Here is a 17,583-nt window from a genome sequence, read left to right as displayed (position 1 = left end):
CGTTAGCCTAGCGGAAACTAGAAAAGCCACCAACTACATAAATACTCAAGAACAATGATGGGTTCCCGTCTCGAAGTGTGACCTTCATTCATGGGACAAAGATGACCCCATCTCACTGTCTTCTCTGCTGGCATCTTTCCTGCTGCTGGACCAATGGAAAAGCTTGTATTCGTATTCCCATGCAGCTAAAAAAAAAGGGCGGGGAGCTCTTGTGGGGACCCCTGTAGCAACGCCCTGTGACTGTCACAGCGCACCACGACTCGGGCAGCCATCTGGAAATTTTAGCTCCGACTTCGCCCAAAACTTCCATCTTTATTCCCCAACCCGACACAGCCAGAAGAACGAGAAGGGTCAATTGACTTGTCCTCGCTGTCTATTAAGTCCCTATACCCTCCACGGGCTGTTAATTGGTTCTTTCTTCTTGTTCTCTTCTCTGGCACAGTCATCGTCACATCAGCCATGCTCCCCTCACTTCTGAGAGCTGGTGCTCCCAGAGCTCTGGCCACTGGCCGGGCCCTGCCCATGAGAAACCAGGCGTATGTCTCCTCTATCAAGCTTCAGAGCTGCATTTTCTATCGCCGAGATCAAGAAGCTTACCGTTATCCTTCTCTAGCCGCCTTCTTTCTACCACTGCCCGCCGCTATGCCGATGAGAAGCTCAACAGGGTCTCGGCCACCATCACCCAGCCCAAGTCCCAGGGTGCTTCTCAGGCCATGCTTTACGCTACTGGTCTGTCTGAGGCCGACATGAACAAGCCTCAGGTCGGTATTTCGTCCGTCTGGTACGATGGGAACCCTTGCAATATGCACTTGCTCGACCTCTCCGGTCTCGTCAGAGACAGCATCAAGAAGGCTGGCCTCGTGCCCATGCGCTTCAACACTATTGGTGTCTCCGACGGTATCAGCATGGGTACCACTGGTATGCGTTACAGCTTGCAGAGCAGAGAAATTATTGCCGACAGTATCGAGACCGTCATGAATGGCCAGTGGTACGACGCCAACGTTTCCCTGCCCGGTTGCGACAAGAACATGCCCGGTGTGTTGATCGCTATGGGCAGAGTCAACCGCCCTAGTATCATGGTGTATGGTGGTACCATCAAGCCCGGCTGCAGTGCTGGTGGCGAGCCCATCGACATTGTCAGCGCTTTCCAGGCCTACGGCCAGTACCTTTCCGGCGAGATCGACGAGAAGCAGCGCTTCGACATCATCCGCAACGCTTGCCCCGGTGGTGGTGCTTGCGGTGGCATGTACACTGCCAACACCATGGCCAGCGCCATCGAGACTCTCGGTATGACTCTCCCCGGCTCTTCCAGCAACCCCGCCGAGGACCCCAGCAAGAAGGCCGAGTGCGAGAGCGTCGGTGAGGCTGTCAAGACCCTCCTCAGAGAGGACATCCGCCCCCGCGACATCATGACCCGCCAAGCCTTTGAGAACGCCATGACCGTGGTTACCGTTCTTGGTGGCAGTACCAACGCCGTCCTCCATCTCATCGCCATCGCCGACTCCGTTGGCATCAAGCTCACCATCGACGATTTCCAGGCCGTTTCCGACAGAATCCCCTTCCTCGCTGACCTCAAGCCCTCCGGCAAGTACGTCATGGAGGATCTCTGCAAGATTGGTGGTACCCCCTCCCTCCTCAAGTTCCTTCTCAGGGAAGGTATCATTGATGGCTCTGGCGTCACCGTCACCGGCAAGACCATGAAGGAGAACGTCGAGGCCTACCCCGACTTCCCCCCCGAGCAGAAGATCATCCGCCCCATGAGCGACCCCATCAAGCCTACCGGTCACATCCAGATTCTCCGCGGCTCCCTCGCCCCCGGCGGCTGCGTCGGCAAGATCACTGGCAAGGAGGGTCTCCGTTTCGAGGGTACCGCCAAGGTCTACGACTACGAGGATGGCTTCATTGAGGCTCTCGAGCGCGGTGAGATCAAGAAGGGCGAGAAGACCGTCGTTGTCATCCGCTACGAGGGTCCCAAGGGTGGTCCTGGTATGCCTGAGATGCTTAAGCCGAGCTCTGCCATCATGGGCGCTGGCCTTGGCAAGGATGTTGCCCTCATCACTGATGGGCGCTTCTCCGGTGGTTCTCACGGCTTCTTGATCGGTCACATCGTGCCCGAGGCCATGGAGGGTGGCCCCATTGCCCTTGTCCAGGACGGTGACAAGATTGTCATTGACGCCGAGCAGCGTGTGCTCAACCTCGAGATCCCTGCTGAGGAGCTCGAGAGGAGAAAGAGCCAGTGGAGAGCCCCCGAGTCCAAGGCCAAGAGGGGTACTCTTAGGAAGTATGCCCAGCTGGTCAAGGATGCCAGCCACGGCTGTGTGACTGATGCTTGAACGGGCGTAGAAGCTCGGGAACTTGGAAAGGATGGATAAAAAGGTATAATTTAAGGGTGGGACTTTTTGTTTTGTACATATACTGATCTTGTTTTTATTTTGGCATGGGAAAAGGGCGCTTGTTGTTTGCCTGTTTTTGGGTGGTTGGGTGCGGAAAAAGATATACCAGGTTGGCGGTTGACAAGTATAATCAAGCAAGAATTTGATGAACTTTTTGTTACAGTGGGTTCCAATTATCGACACGGACATGATCTTCTCGTCCTGGTATAGTGCTAATGATCATGCATGTTCCAAAATTTCCCAACCTCTATATCCGATCTTGATTCCTTCCTGCTTGCCTGTAAATGCGCATTAAAAACATATATCACAAACCAACCCCTGACCATTTGTTTCACCACAGCTCTACCTTCTCTTATTCCAAGCCTTAACAAAGGCATCCTTCTCCTTCAATGTCAAGCCCACCCTCTTCGCCCTCCCTAACCTAGCCAAGGCCTCCGCGACATTGTCCAGCAGCTTCTGCTCCTCCACCGTCACCCCGTCCTCCCCACTGGGCGTGCTCTCCTCCTGGCTTGAGACCCCATTGACGGCCTTGGTGTTATTCACCATCCCCTCCGCAATCCTGACCCTAATACAATGCGTCGGCCGCCCCAGCAACTTCCACAAAAACTGGATCCAAGTTCCAGGCACGGGCGTCGTAATATCAGGTGGCGTATACCTCATACTGACAGGGAAGATCTTTGCCTCAGCCGGCACAGTCAACAAGGCCGGGCTCAACGGTAGAATCCCCTTTCCATTCGTCGTGCCCGATTCCGGAAAGATGGCAACAACCCTGTTGGGATTCTTCTCGATGATCGTCCTCAGGTCGGTGAGACTACTTCCCGGAGGAGGGGACAAGGGGGCGGGGGACAAGGCATTGATTATTGCTGCGAGGAGCGAGATGCGTTGGACTTTTCGGGAGTGGGGGTAGGAGACGACAAAGATGGGGTCGAAGACGGCGGCGAGGTAGAGGGCGTCGACGGGGGAGGTGAAATTGGCGGCGATGAGGGAGCCGGGGTGGGGGACGCGGGAGGGGGGCTGCTGGGAGAGGGAGCCGCGTTTTACGCCGTCGAGTTGGAGGTCTACCCACCAGATTCCGGGGATGGAGAGGTAGGTCCAGAGGAGGAGCTTGTGGGCCACGGCGGGGAGGGGGAAGTGATGGAGGAAGAGGAAGTAGAGGAGGGTGTAAGCGAGGAAGATGGGGAGGCGGATGAGGAAGAGGATGGTGGAGGTTAGGTTGCTGAATATGGAGGTGGGGGAGGAGGTGGGCATGAAGGGGGATATGCCGGACCCTGTGATGGAGAAGGTTAGCGAGGGTGTGACATGGTTAGAGGGATGGGATGGTAAGGCGGGGGAGAGACATACCTCTGTCGCGAAACTGGGAGAACTTCTCCATGGTGCGATGGGACGGGGTTGCGATGCGCGGCAAGGGCGGTTGCGGTCCTTGAGATTAGTTTAGTGCCGTATGTATGCGAGGACGGGGGTGTCGTGAGTGTATGTACCGCAGTAGTAGTTGCGTAAAGTGTTGATCCGTGTGATACAGGCAAATGTAGGCCTGACGTACGATTAATGGATTTCAGAGGCTTTCACTGGCCAGATATTTTGAAGACATCATGCCTGTCCAGTGGAGCATGTGAACGAGTGGCACGTGCGCTGTAGGGACCAGACTCGCTACAGAACTCTGGGACAAGGGCAACTAGAGACACTGGCTCACTGGGGACGGTGTGGCTGGAATGATTCCGGCGGGATGAGCAGATCAAGGCAGATGAATGGACAGGAGGACAGGAAAGAAAGCTGCACCCTAACCCTTTGAGCGGGGTATTCCGGGACACACATTGACACACCGCCCCCCTTGCCCCGTGGAAACTAGTAGATGCAGCTCTTCCAAGAGAAGCTGGCTGGGACTCCGCATCGGATGAGAAATTAATGGGGAGAGAATCTGCTTGACATCTTCTGCCTCTTCATCCTATCCGTCCAAGCATGCCACTCTCTCGCCAGTCTCTGGATTGCTGGCCCTGCTCAATCCACGTTTCCTTTGTTCACCATGTACCCCACAAAACCCCACACGGCGTCGTCCCAGCGGACCCCTCCCATTGGCTCCCGTAAGCAGTTTCGTTGCCCCGGTGAAGTAAACACAGCTTCTACCATCCGTCTTTCTACGCTACACCCGTTGAGGAGAAGAGGCACCAGTCCAGTCCCAAGTCCCAGGGAAGACCCGCCTCTGTTCACGACTGTGTCGCAACCCCCAACTCAAACTGGAGCACTGCTCCTATCGCTATCCTATCTGCTCGTCCATTTTCTTATTCCTCGCATGCGCAACGGAGCCAACGCCAACATGGAGTCTACAGAGAACGGCGGTGTATGTTTTGAAGTCTTTCTCTCCATCTTTGATGCTGCCCTCGGACCCCCGACCCTGACACTGATATTTTGCGACATCTAGACCTTCCGCTCCGGCCTTCGCGCCCCTCGAGTCCACACGAGCACCACGACCACGATGGCCCCGAGCGCATACCTCCAGGAGATCACCAATTCGGACCAGAACGCGCGACCTCACCCGTCGGGCCTCCTCCCGTCGAAACGCACATACAATGGCGCCGGTACGTTGTCGTCACCGCCCAATCCATGCCACCCACTTGCCCTGACTGACCGAAAAGGATCTTCTGTAGTCCCAGACCGCGACGCCAAGCGCAAAACACTGGCGGAAAGAGCTGGTGAGCCTATCTCCAAATCGCAACTGCCAGCAGCTACGCCTTCGGTCTCGAGAATGACGGGCATCGGCCTCAAACCCACATCTATCGCATCTCTTGCATCTGTACGTTGACTGTTATCTCCGACTCCTACCCTGCAGCCCACTTCCCATTGCCCAATCTACCCCCATTGTCCCACACACCATATTCCTACTCGTCGTTGGGCTCAATGTCGGCCCCAAAAGAGACCAGTAACAAGAAAAGCCCCAACCCGCCAGCATGGAAGCGTCTGAGGGGCTGCTGTTCAGATACCTACCTGCGCCGCTCCTCCGACGACTGCGACCCATGGACCGACTCGGCTGGCACTGAACTTGATCATGTATTTTTCTTGCTTGCCTTGCCACAGGCCTTGATGCTAACCCTGACTTGTCGTAGACTCACCAACCCGCTACCGCAACATCCTCACGGCCACCAACCACTCTTCCAGGAACCTCCCGCCATGCCAGCACCAACAGCTTTTCGCGAACCATGGGTGCCGGAAGCCGCCCACCAATATCAGGCCGAGCACCCAGCTCCATGGGCTTCAACCCATCGAACACCAGAGGAACCACGAGATCTCGACCGGCGACAGCGATGAGCGGGCGATCAGCGGAAGAAGATGGAGGACCAGCCGACCAAAAGAAAAGTAGGAATTTTTCTGCTTCCTTACAACCCCGTACCAAGAGAGTGCGGACTCAAAGAGGACGATCTACAGCCTCTGAACAGTCCGTCGGAACCCGTGCTCGAATGCCTAGCAAAGAGGAGTTGACGCTCAGCAAGCGGATGGGCAACCTCTCGCTCAATGATGACGTCGGCGACATAGCTAGCGGAAATCAAGTGATATCCAAGGCAAAAGAGCACTCCCTTTCTCTTATGTTTCAGCCGCCCGACGGACAAGAGCAGCGAAGTTTGACTCTCCAGAACCGCCGGGGGAGAGCTACCAGTCCGGACCCGTTTAGGACCACCAACTCTCAGGCCAATTTTCCTAGTGTACCAGTCACCCCGCCAGAGATCCGGAATGGCCGTGTGGCATTGGAGAAGCTGGGCACCGCGGTCAGGAGCATTGCCCAGACCCCTTGTTCTCCTACCAAATCTCCGTCTCCTAAAAAGTTACCATTCTTGACCAAGGACTCACATTTAAAAACTTTCACAGGCTGGGACGTAGACGGTCGGCTTCACGAGTTCGAGACGCAGTTCAAAGAGATGAAAGAGGCCTTTGATACCACCATTACCGACAGAAAAGCCCTCGAGGAGGCTATTCAGTTTGCGAAGAATAGGGGTAAGTTTCGCGGAGTGATATCCAGAGTTGGGGACTAACGTGCTGTTCTAGCGAGTGATCTTGAACGTGAGCAACAACGGTTGATGGACCAAACTGCACAACTACAGGGACAGATCAGCTCTTTGCAACATGACAACCTCTCCATGCAGCAAGAAAAGCAGTCATTAATCCTACAGTTCGAGAGCGAGCGGCAAAAGCACAAATACGAACTCCAGGACAAGTCACGAGAGCATCAACACGACGTCGAAGAAATCAAGCGAGGGTTCAAGGCCGAGATCGAACAGATGAAGTGGGAGCACCAACAGGCTTTGGAGGCAATGGAGAGACAATACCGAGCGGAAATGAAGGACCGACAGGCCCAAAACTCAAAGGAGCTGGAGGAGCTACGGGCCAAGTTGGGGTCAAAACAGGAGGACATGAATCTGGAAGTCCTCCGAAAAGACCGCCAGATCCAGGAATTACGGTCCCTTATGGAAGGCCTTAGGCTGGACTTGGACCGGGAACAGACGGTCAAAGGTAACCTTCAGCAGAAACTGACCGAGATGTCGACGACAAATATGACTTTGGAGGACCGGTTACGAGCCCTTAATGCCAAGATCGAATTCCTGGAATCCGACAGCAAGCAACAATCAGACTCGTTTGCTCATATGGAGGCCCGGCTGCAGGATGCTTTGCGGGTCGCTGAGGAAGCTCGCGAGAAGTTGATCAAGGAGGAGACAGAGCGCCGGGTTCTGTTCAACAAGTATCAAGAGCTAAAGGGCAACATCCGTGTGATGTGCAGAGTACGCCCCGTGCTTGGGACTTCGGAAGGCAACCCAGCTCAAATCGGCTTCCCTGACGAGAAGACATCGGCTCAGATCGACGTCACCCAAGAAGAGAAGAACAGCATGGGCATGGTGAGCCGAAAGGTAATCCCATTCGAGTTTGATCGTGTGTTTTCCCCAGCGGTCCACAACGAGGAGATCTTTGGAGAAATTTCGCAGCTCGTGCAGAGCGCTCTTGATGGCTACAATGTCTGCATCTTCTGCTACGGTCAAACAGGATCCGGCAAGACCTATACCATGTCCTCGCCCGATGGCATGATTCCCAGAGCCACCCACATGATTTACGAGACGATTACGAAGTTGAAGGAGAAGTCATGGACATATACGATGGAGGGTAGTTTTGTCGAAGTGTACAACGAAGAGCTCCACGATCTGCTCACGCCTGGCAGAGAGTCGGATGGAAAGAAGAGACTCGAAATCCGCCACGACGACAGCCGCAAGCAGACTACAGTTCTCAACTGCAAGACAGTGGCGCTTGACTTACCCGATAAGGTCGAGATGATGCTCAAGCAAGCCCAGAACAACCGCAGCGTTGCCGCTACCAAGGCAAACGAGAGATCTTCGCGCTCGCATTCCGTCTTCATTCTGAAGCTGGTGGGTGAGAACTCGGCCACCAACGAGCGTTGCGAAGGCACTCTCAACCTGGTGGATCTTGCTGGTTCCGAACGTTTGAAGCATTCTCAAGCCGAGGGCGAGCGCATGAGGGAAACGCAGAACATCAACAAAAGCTTGGCATGCCTCGGCGATGTTATCGAGGCTCTGGGACGCGGGTCAGGCCACGTCCCATACCGCAACTCCAAGTTGACACATCTCTTGCAGTACTCGCTCAGCGGGAACTCCAAGACGCTCATGTTTGTTATGGTCAGCCCACTAGAGGCCCATCTGAAGGAGACAATCACGAGTTTGCGGTTCGCCACCAAGGTTAGTACCACATCTCTCAATAAGGGTTTACGACAATCACTAACATGGCTTAGGTGCACAACACCCATATCGGTACGGCCAAGTCGACGAAGAAGCTTGTCAAGGACCGGGCAACCGACTATTAAAGAGCGTCATAATGATCGCATTTCCTTTTTTGATGTTTCTTTTCTTCTGTGTGTATATGATGTTGAGAAGGACCACCTTTTTGCTTCTGGTTTGGATGGGAGCCCTTGGATGGATTTGGTGGGTGGGCCAGGGGCATATGGCAGGCAGGCAGGCGGCGACGGGGCGTTGTGTTATGAATGATACCATGAATCATTGTCTTTACTATATTGGGCCGGCAGCAAAGAGGGCCGGCGGGCTGGAGTACAAACAGTATACAGTTGTCAGAGCTGGGGAGATCTCGTCGGCTACAAGGTTTTTAGTATTTCTATTTTTAAGACGCCACGAATTATGGGCATGATTCGGGGGTTTCTTCTTTTCTGGCCCGAGGGGGCAAGATGGGGTCGGTTGGAGAGAGAAAAGTTGAAAAAGAAGGTAGAGTTTGGGGGCGGGTGAACAGAGTTGTTGGTTGTAGGTTTGATGGGGAGTAGAAGCTTCCTGGAACACAATTGAGGTATATATGCTTGATACTGACAGAGGTTGCGACGTGCGTTGAGATATAATGACCAGCTCGAAAGCGAGCGTTGCAGCGTTGCTCAGACTCGGGTCTACAATGAATTGTTTTGTGGATGATGTCACTGGACATTAAATTGATAGGCATGTCAGCCTCGGCAGTCAACTTTACCGAGACACAACCAGGCAGGCTGCCGTTGAGATAGCATCGAGAAGCTTTGAACAGTTCAGCCAACAAGCCACTATGACCAACGGATTCTCGGAATGCTGAATGTTTACCGCGCCCTTATTTTCCCTTTCATGGAGAGCGAGTCGTTGACATTCGACAAGCGTCTTCCCCGCAACACTTGTTCCCGATGTAGGTGGGGCATTACAAATCGAACCTCTCAACCTCTCTACTCACCCACCAGCCTGTTCCATTTCTTTCATGAGATCGATGGTACGGCAGACGGCGCAATTGTCGATCCGGCTTCTGAGAGGGTCGATTCGTCATCATTGACTAGCGGACTGGCATCGCCTATTTGTAGCATCTTCGTGAAAGTGTTGATGAGAGGATTAATAAACCCCATCATCTTGTTCAACAACCCCCACTCAAATTCTTCCCCTCTCTTTCTATTTTGGAGAGTACATACATCATTTGAAACTAGTCCTCGGTAACATACTCCCGAACCGAGCTTCAGTTAACTGCGGCTTGATTTGTAAAATAGGAGCAGTGGATTTCTAACTTGAGCTTTAGTGAGTGTTACACCAGTGCCCATATCATCCCTTCTCATTATACCTACCTCACGTTGCACAATCCCACAATATACTTCCGTGTATATATAAGAGAACTGCTGCTGTTGTGAAGAAAATGACTGACCCCTCCCCATCAATGCAGCGCATTTCCCAGCTCGCCTCCCACTTGACCAAGACTCATCCCAAAACTTTCTTACGGAACTTTACATCCAAGATGGCGTCGAACAACAGCAACATCCACCTTTACACTGTTGGTACACCCAACGGAATCAAGGTGTCCATCCTTCTCGAAGAACTTGGGTTGCCTTACAAGGTGACGCCCATTTCTTTTAGTAAGAATGAGCAGAAGGTATGTTCCCCCCTCCGCTCGCATAAGGTAGGGTAAATGTGATGTTGATGTGGAAGCGATAGGAGCCTTGGTTCTTGGAAATCAACCCCAATGGGCGGATTCCTGCCCTGACGGACACCCTCCCGGATGGCACGCCGATTAACCTTTTTGAGAGCGGAAGTATCATGCAGTATTTGGTGGATAGGTATGATACCGAGCACAAGGTTTCGTACCCGAGGGGGAGTAAGGAGGGGTATGAGGTGAATAATTGGCTGCATTGGCAGATGGGGGGGCTGGGTGAGTTATATGACAGTGAGAAGAAGGAGATGGATGAGTTGATGCTAATGGTGTTTGATGACAGGGCCTATGCAAGGACAGGCAAACCACTTCTTCCGGTATGCCCCCGAGAAGATCCAATACGGGATTGATCGGTATCAGAATGAGACGAGACGGCTGTATTCGGTGATGGAGAGGCAGCTTGAGAAGGGAGATTATTTGGTGGGAGATCGGGCTACGATTGCGGATTTTGCTTGTTGGGGGTGGGTGGCTGCTCATCACTGGGCTGGGGTGAGTCTGGATGAGTTTCCCAAGCTGGAGGCGTGGCTGCATAGGTTGTTGGAGAGGCCCGGGGTGGAGAAGGGGAGGCATGTGCCGAGTCCGCATACGGCTTTTGATATGAAGAATAAGAGTGAGGAGGAGCTGGAGAAGGAGGCGGAGAAGAGCAAGGCTTGGGTGCAGGCGGGGATGAAGGCTGATGCTAAGAAGTGAGGGAGGGAGTGGAAGTTGGTGGGAGCGTTAGGGAAAGGAAGTAGGCTGTAAGATGACGGCTGTAAGGGTTATTGATGGAAGTGAATATCGAGCTATGAAATCAAACAAATAGACTTTTTCAGACTTGGTACAGAGTCAACATTTTCATATCTTCAACAACAACATCAATTCAATGCCCATCCAGAAGCCGTATGTGAATCGGGATCCTTCCACATAAGTGGGCCCATCTGAAAGCGCGCCGCCCAATCACGTGTAGCGCCACTCAGCCTCGATCGGGCTAGCGTTAGGTGGACAGTTTCCTGACAAGAGCGAGATGCGACAAAACTTCGCCCCAGGTAAACCTATCCCAAACATCAACAACTCTGCAGAATCAGCACAAGCGTCAAGATGTCGTGGAGAAATCAAGGAATCACCGGTTCCAACAATATTCCCTTGGGAAAAGCCCGTCGCTTGCACGGCGATGGCGATGGCAACGACAGCAGCACTTTCAGTCCTCCCCCGGCCTCCAACAACGGATCTGTTACGAATGGAGATCGCGACGTGAAGCGTGGCCGAAGCCCTGAGCGTGGTAAGTTTCCATCCTCTCACCCTACCTTTGCTAATGATAATTCAGTGCTAACTTGACTTGTCCAGGTAACAATGATGATGGTCCGAGACGTCGCAAGAAGAGAAACCGCTGGGGCGAGGCGACCGAGAATAAGGCCGCTGGCTTGATGGGTCTTCCCACTGCCATCGTCGCCAACATGACCAGCGAGCAGCTCGAGGCATACACTCTCCATCTCCGTATCGAGGAGATCACACAGAAACTCAAGATCGACGACGTCGTTCCTGCTGATGGAGACAGGTATGTTTTACCATGCTATTCCGTCCTCAATCTCAAATACTAACCCACTATCCTAGATCGCCCTCCCCTGCGCCCCAATACGACAACCATGGTCGCCGTGTCAATACCCGCGAATACCGCTACCGCAAGAAGCTCGAAGACGAACGCCACAAGCTGATTGAGAAGGCGATGAAGACGATCCCCAACTACCATCCTCCCTCGGACTACCGTCGCCCAACCAAGACCCAGGAGAAGGTCTACGTGCCTGTGAACGACTATCCAGAGATTAACTTCAGTATGATTGCTAACCCTCAAACCTCTCTAACCACACCCCCTTCCTTGCTATTGGTGCTTTGCTAGGCACCTCAGTCGGCGTAATGCCTGAAGCTGCGCCTTGCGGGCATCTACATGCTAAACTCCAGCCCTAACCTAACTCGTTGTACCACGATATCCAAATGACTAACACTTAGGTTTTCCGTATTAAAGTCGGTTTACTCATAGGCCCTCGCGGCAATACCCTCAAGAAGATGGAGACAGAATCCGGCGCCAAGATTGCAATTCGCGGCAAGGGCTCCGTGAAGGAGGGCAAAGGTCGTTCTGACGCCGCTCACTCCAGTAACCAGGAAGAAGATCTCCACTGTCTCATCATGGCCGATACCGAGGAGAAGGTGAACAAGGCGAAGAAGCTGATTCACAATATTATTGAGACTGTAAGTTTTTCCTCCCCGTATGCACTGGAGTGAAGACACGCGCTAACATGTTGGCTACAGGCTGCGTCTATTCCCGAGGGTCAAAATGAACTGAAGCGCAATCAACTTCGTGAGCTTGCCGCCTTGAACGGTACTCTGCGTGACGACGAGAACCAGGCATGCCAGAACTGCGGCCAGATCGGTCATCGCAAATATGACTGTCCTGAGAAGCAAAACTTTACGGCCAACATCATCTGTCGTGTTTGCGGCAATGCTGGGCATATGGCTCGTGATTGTCCTGATAGACAGCGCGGTGCCAGCTGGCGCAATGATGGTCCCATGGCTAACCGCACTGCCGGCCGTATCGGCGGCGGTGGCGGCGGCGATGCTGTGGATCGCGAGTATGAGGTGAGTTTTTCCCTTGTGTCCCTTTCGGTGGTGATATCCATATGCTAACCATGTTCTACAGCAACTCATGCAAGAACTCGGCGGCACTGGTGCTGCTCCTGCCATGATCGAAGCCGGGCCTGGATCCAACGGTCCTACTGGTCCTGCTGGTGGTGATTCGCGGCCTTGGGCCCGCGGTCCTAGCGCCCCAACCGGCGGTCCTGCTCCCTGGCGTACTCGCAACAACGATCGTGATGACCACCATGGTGGCGGTGGTGGTTATGGTGGTCCTCCCAGCGGTCCTTCAGGTGGCCCTGCACCGTGGGCCCGTGATCGTGGTGACCGTGATCGCGGAGACCGTGGTCGGGACTATCGTGATGACCGTGGCGACCGTGGAGATCGTGATGACCGGGGGTATCGTGGTGGACGTGATGGTCGCGATGGCGGTGACAGCTATTATGGCAGTGGTGGTGGTGGTCACAACTCATACGGTGCTCCCCCTCCGCCACCTTCGGCTCCTGGGATGGCCCCATGGCAACAGCCTGCTGGTGGACATGCGGCCTACGGTGGATATCCTGGCTACGGCGGCTATGGTGCTCCTCCCGGAATGCCCGGTGCGCCTCCCAGCCTGCCTCCCCCTCCTCCGGGCGGTGCTCCTCCCGGCCTCCCTGGCGGCTTGAACGCGCTCATCCAGCAATATGCCAACGCAGCTCCCCCACCGCCCCCTCCGCCTGCGGGTGAAGCACCTCCTCCTCCGCCCATGGACTTGCCGCCTCCTCCTCCCCCGGGGGCTTAGTGGTAGCAACCGGTGGAACGACTGACCGATAGGGATCTGACCTGTTATTAACGTTGCTTGGCTCAGCTGTTTCATTATTATTGGATCCTTGACCTCTGATGGTTAGGATGTCTGGCTTACATGTAATCAGGCACAGTGGAACTAACGGTCTAATTAGTATACAGCAACATAGAACTTTGTAATTTCATTAGATTCAAAGTATTGTAGACATGTGTTTATACTGTGATTCTTTGTTGTTGCTGCTCAGTGACACCAGCAGGAGCTTGGGCCATTTCTTATGCTAGCCCGCTGCACAACGGGCCTTGGCAAAGCCCATTCACCGGCCGCCTTTGAGCTCCCCTAGCTCTTGCAGCTCTCATGTTCAGATGATCTCGTCGCCTTCCCCGACATCGCCCATCGCCCTGAACTTGCAGAGGCAAAAGAAGAAAACAGCAGGAATTCCCAGGGGTTCCAACTGTGTTGAATCCACAAAGGGAAGAAGGCTCTATCCCGACCAGTTGCCTCAACGCAACAAAGACGAGACTGCCCAGTTGGCGAACCTCGAACGGTTGCACCGCATCGTCCCCCTCCACCATCATTCACACACACCTTTTGGGACTCGGACTCGACCACCCACTTACGCGTGTTACCTATTGACTTTTCCCTTTCAAGAACTATCGACGGCGGTTTTGGCTTGCAGTACCTAAATCACTCTTAACTTTTTTCACATGTCTTGAGATTCCCCGCACCAAGAAGAGAAGCAGCTCTCTCGTATCACCGAGCCAAGCACAGCACTCTTGTGTTTGTTGCCCACCATGATCAACCCCATCTCGTTCCGGCCGGGGCCGGTGACGTTTTGGACGACGCTGGTCTACCTCGCCCTGCTGATCCCGATTGTCATCATCAACGAGACGGTCCCCCCTGCGCCGGCGGCGGCGGATGATGGCAAGATTGAGGGGGTGAACCTGACGGAGGCGTGGCTGGACCTGACGAGGATCACGAGGGGGTATCATCCGTATAACAGCAGGTTTAACGAGGAGGTGAGGGGGTATTTGCTGGCGAGGGTGGGGGAGATATTGGAGGGGAGTGGGGTGGGTGGGAAGAAGGGAAATGTGACGGTTTTTGATGATTTGAGGAGCAATGTTACGGGTTTGATGGCGGGGAGCGTGGTGCCTACGCCGGGTAGTGCTCAGGTGGCGGCATATTTTGAGGGGACGAATATTTTGGTTTATGTTAGGGGGAAGGGGGATGATGAGGGGGATTGGTGGAGGAAGAGTGCTGAGGGGGGAGAGGTGGAGGGGCTGAGGAAGAATGAGAGGGGCTTGGTGTTGGTTAATGCGCATTACGACTCGTGAGTTCTTTACGATGGATGATGTTTTGAGGGGTTGGTGATACTGATGATCGTGATAGGGTTTCGACTGGGTATGGTGCTACGGATGACGGTATGGGTGTTGTTACCTGCCTGCAGGTGATCAAGTACTTTGCTCACCCGGATCACCAGCCGGAAAGGGGCATTGTGGTGATGCTTAACAATGGCGAGGAGGATTACCTGTACGGTGCGAGAGCGCTGGGACAGCACCCGTTGAATCCGTATATCCATACGTTCTTGAATCTTGAGGGTGCCGGTGCTGGAGGACGGGCAAATCTTTTCCGGACTACGGACAGAGAGGTCACGGCTGCGTATGCTGGGACTTCGGACCCCTTCGGCACGGTCATTGCTTCTGATGCCTTTGGGCTTGGGTTCATCAGGAGCGGTACTGACTACTCGGTGCTTTACGACGTGTATGGGCAGCGAGGACTCGACCTTGCTTTCTTCAAGCCTAGATCGAGATATCACACCAATAGGGACGATGCTACTCACACGTCGAAGGCCAGTCTTTGGCATATGCTCAGCGCGGCTATCCACACAACCAGTAAGCTCTCGGGGGATACTGGGGATACCTTTGTTGGCGCTCGGCCTGATGGCGCCCGCAACAAGGTCCGCAATGGCAGCCCAAGCAACGGAGTGTGGTTTGATCTCTTTGGCAAGGGGTTCGTCAATTTTGGCCTGAGAGGCATGTTTGCCTGGTCGCTGACGGTGCTGGTGGCCACGCCTCTGATCTTGGTGTTGGCCACGTACATCCTTCACAAACTGGACAAATACTACTTTTTCACCTCAAGCGTCAGGACGTATGATCAGCCTGACTTTGAGCCAGTGTTGGTCGGCGGGTGGAAAGGTGCTTTTCGGTTCCCCTTCGCGTTTATTGTTTCTGGGGCGCTGTCGCTTGCGGTGGCCTTCTTGATGAGGAAAGTGAATCCTTTCATTATCTACAGTCATCGGTATTCTGTGTAAGTTTCTCTCTTGGGGATTAACGGGGGATGGTGTGGCTAACAACGAGTAGGATCGCTATGATCTTCTCGCTCTTCTACTTCACCTTCTGGTCCATTATGCGCGGCGCCAACTTTGCCAGACCCAGTGCGCTTCACCGGGGCTATGTCAACATTTGGTTGTTCATCCTCGGCTGGGCTACCCTCGTTGCGGTAACCGTGACGGAAGATCGCTTCAAGCTCAGTGCCGGTTACCCCATCGTCTTCCTACAGACCGCCGTCTGCCTGACCACCTTCCTCACTCTCTGCGAGCTCTTTGCCTTGCCCAAGAAGGCCGCCTGGGGTCAGCAAGTTCGGGAGGATCATGAGGCTCACGATTATTACCAGCCCCAGTCGGGCAACAACAATACTCGTACTGAATCCCCTCCCCCATTGCCGCAGATCCCTCACCAACCATCTCTAGTGCCGCCCGCCACGCGGGACTCGAATGCTTCCACTCTGCGCCAGGGAGACGGTAACGACACGGACGACGAAGACGCGGTAGTACCGACTGAGCGCACGCCGTTGGTGGGCGGTGGTAATGCCACGAGCGAGCACTTCCGCACGACCTTTGCTACGACGTATCGCCGTTCGATCACAGCGTTGGTCAATGGAGCTCGCAAGTACGGGCAGGATGGCGACGAGCCGTTTGAGCATGAGCAGGCTTGGTCTGGACGCTTGCCTTCTTGGCTGTGGTTTTTCCAGTTTTTGATTCTGGGGCCGTTTACGATTATCCTGGCGGCGCAGACGGGATTGATGCTCGTGGATGCTGTTCATCAGACTGGTGCTGATGGGAGCAACTTGCTGCTGCCGTATTTGATTGTTTTCGCCTTTACGGTGTTGGTTCTGCTGCCCATTACGCCGGTCATTCATCGGATTAGCCATCACATTCCGGTTTTCTTGTTGGTGGTGTTTGTTGGCACGCTGATTTACAACTTGGTGGCTTTTCCGTTTTCAGAGGAAAGTCGGTACAAGGTGTACTTTGTTCAACAGATCGATCTCGACACGGCGGATAACCGGGTGTGCTATAACGGGGTGGATGAGTATGTTCACAAGATCATTGCTGAGCTGCCGTCGGCTTCGGGGAGGAATGTTAGCTGTGGGGAGTCGAAGCGGGCGGAGCTGGTCAGTTGTTGCTATGACGGGGTCGATGTTGCCCCTCGGTTGGGAAGTGAGACTCCTGAGGAGGACACGCCAATTGAGGAGATCTACAAGAGCCTTGCTACTGTCACTGCCACGCGCGGTGAGGGGAACAAGGCCCAGCTGGAGATCGAGGCCGACAATACCAAGGCATGCTTCCTGGAGTTTAAGCAGCCCATCTCGGGATTTAATGTTCAGGGAGGTTCGGAATGGGATGATAGATTTGGGCAGTTCCCTGAGGGTGGGATTAAGCAGTTGAAGTTGTGGCATCGGCAAAGAGGGGAGAGGTGGGTTGTTGATGTTGAGTGGAAGGGTGCTGAGAAGTTGGAGGGACAGGTGGTTTGTGCTTGGAGTGATGCTAATGAGGCGGGGACTATTCCTGCATTGGATGAGGGGTTGAGATATTCACCTGTTTGGGCGGCGATTACAAAGTTTGCGGAGGGGTTGGTAGAGGGACGGAAGGGGTTTTCGGTGTAGAATGAGATGAGCAGGGAGTGAGAGCAGGGGGGAAGATGGGAAGCGTGAGTTGTGGTGTTCAGTGTGCCTGGAGTATTCCTAGGTATAGATATGGTGTAGGAAACCTAGTTGACCTTTCAGATGTTACATAAAAGACTGAGCAAACATTGCGGAGTTTTGAGCAGATGTTTGCATGTTTTGCCATGGCTCACCTTGTGTCAGGGGTTGTTTGCTATTTCGGTCTCATGTAAAGTGCTGGCAGCAACCATTTCGCCTCAAGGACAGGAATATCCTGTCATTCCTCATTAAAGGCAGTCAAGCACAGATCGAACATGATCAGGCACCGGGTGTTACACCCGTTTGGTATTTTCTTTGTGGAACCTGTCATTGTGCTGCTGTGAA

At 53.9% G+C, this 17,583-nt stretch overlaps 6 protein-coding genes across 6 annotated transcripts; 5 read left to right on the top strand and 1 right to left on the bottom strand.

Moving 5' to 3' along the window:
• Nucleotides 1–459: 459 nt before the first annotated feature.
• Nucleotides 460–2,591, top strand: ILV3 (dihydroxy-acid dehydratase ilv3; the record flags this gene model as incomplete). Its single annotated transcript, XM_062872306.1, has 2 exons — nt 460–536; nt 614–2,591. The coding sequence occupies 2 exons, from the start codon at nt 460–462 to the stop codon at nt 2,331–2,333; spliced, it is 1,797 nt and encodes a 598-aa protein (XP_062734681.1). The 3' UTR covers nt 2,334–2,591.
• Nucleotides 2,432–4,147, bottom strand: vps66 (Lysophosphatidic acid:oleoyl-CoA acyltransferase 1). The gene is made up of 2 exons (XM_062876119.1): nt 3,735–4,147; nt 2,432–3,661 (listed from the first exon to the last, which is right to left on the bottom strand). Exons 1-2 carry the CDS (start codon nt 3,763–3,765, stop codon nt 2,736–2,738), a joined length of 957 nt encoding a protein of 318 aa, XP_062734680.1. The 5' UTR covers nt 3,766–4,147; the 3' UTR covers nt 2,432–2,735.
• A 63-nt stretch (nt 4,148–4,210) lies between these two features.
• Nucleotides 4,211–8,244, top strand: KAR3 (kinesin-like nuclear fusion protein; the record flags this gene model as incomplete). Its single annotated transcript, XM_062876118.1, has 6 exons — nt 4,211–4,728; nt 4,810–4,966; nt 5,036–5,181; nt 5,492–6,374; nt 6,426–8,119; nt 8,173–8,244. The coding sequence occupies exons 1-6, from the start codon at nt 4,414–4,416 to the stop codon at nt 8,242–8,244; spliced, it is 3,267 nt and encodes a 1,088-aa protein (XP_062734679.1). The 5' UTR covers nt 4,211–4,413.
• Nucleotides 8,245–9,584: 1,340 nt separating this feature from the next.
• On the top strand, nt 9,585–10,565 carry GST2 (Glutathione S-transferase 2; the record flags this gene model as incomplete). Its single annotated transcript, XM_062876117.1, has 3 exons — nt 9,585–9,818; nt 9,881–10,094; nt 10,159–10,565. 3 exons carry the CDS (start codon nt 9,585–9,587, stop codon nt 10,563–10,565), a joined length of 855 nt encoding a protein of 284 aa, XP_062734678.1.
• A 387-nt stretch (nt 10,566–10,952) lies between these two features.
• BBP1 (Branchpoint-bridging protein) lies at nt 10,953–13,480 on the top strand (the record flags this gene model as incomplete). The annotated part of the gene is made up of 6 exons (XM_062876116.1): nt 10,953–11,133; nt 11,199–11,409; nt 11,466–11,683; nt 11,875–12,098; nt 12,159–12,485; nt 12,547–13,480. 6 exons carry the CDS (start codon nt 10,953–10,955, stop codon nt 13,258–13,260), a joined length of 1,875 nt encoding a protein of 624 aa, XP_062734677.1. The 3' UTR covers nt 13,261–13,480.
• A 350-nt stretch (nt 13,481–13,830) lies between these two features.
• On the top strand, nt 13,831–17,525 carry QC761_203840 (uncharacterized protein). Its single transcript, XM_062876115.1, has 3 exons — nt 13,831–14,590; nt 14,650–15,567; nt 15,621–17,525. Exons 1-3 carry the CDS (start codon nt 14,055–14,057, stop codon nt 17,200–17,202), a joined length of 3,036 nt encoding a protein of 1,011 aa, XP_062734676.1. The 5' UTR covers nt 13,831–14,054; the 3' UTR covers nt 17,203–17,525.
• Nucleotides 17,526–17,583: the final 58 nt, after the last annotated feature.

Source organism: Podospora bellae-mahoneyi, chromosome 2, assembly GCF_035222275.1.
Source record: "Podospora bellae-mahoneyi strain CBS 112042 chromosome 2, whole genome shotgun sequence".
Lineage (NCBI taxonomy): Eukaryota > Fungi > Ascomycota > Sordariomycetes > Sordariales > Podosporaceae > Podospora > Podospora bellae-mahoneyi.
Note: the sequence above shows the minus strand (reverse complement) of the source record. Positions and strands in the feature narration are given on the sequence as shown.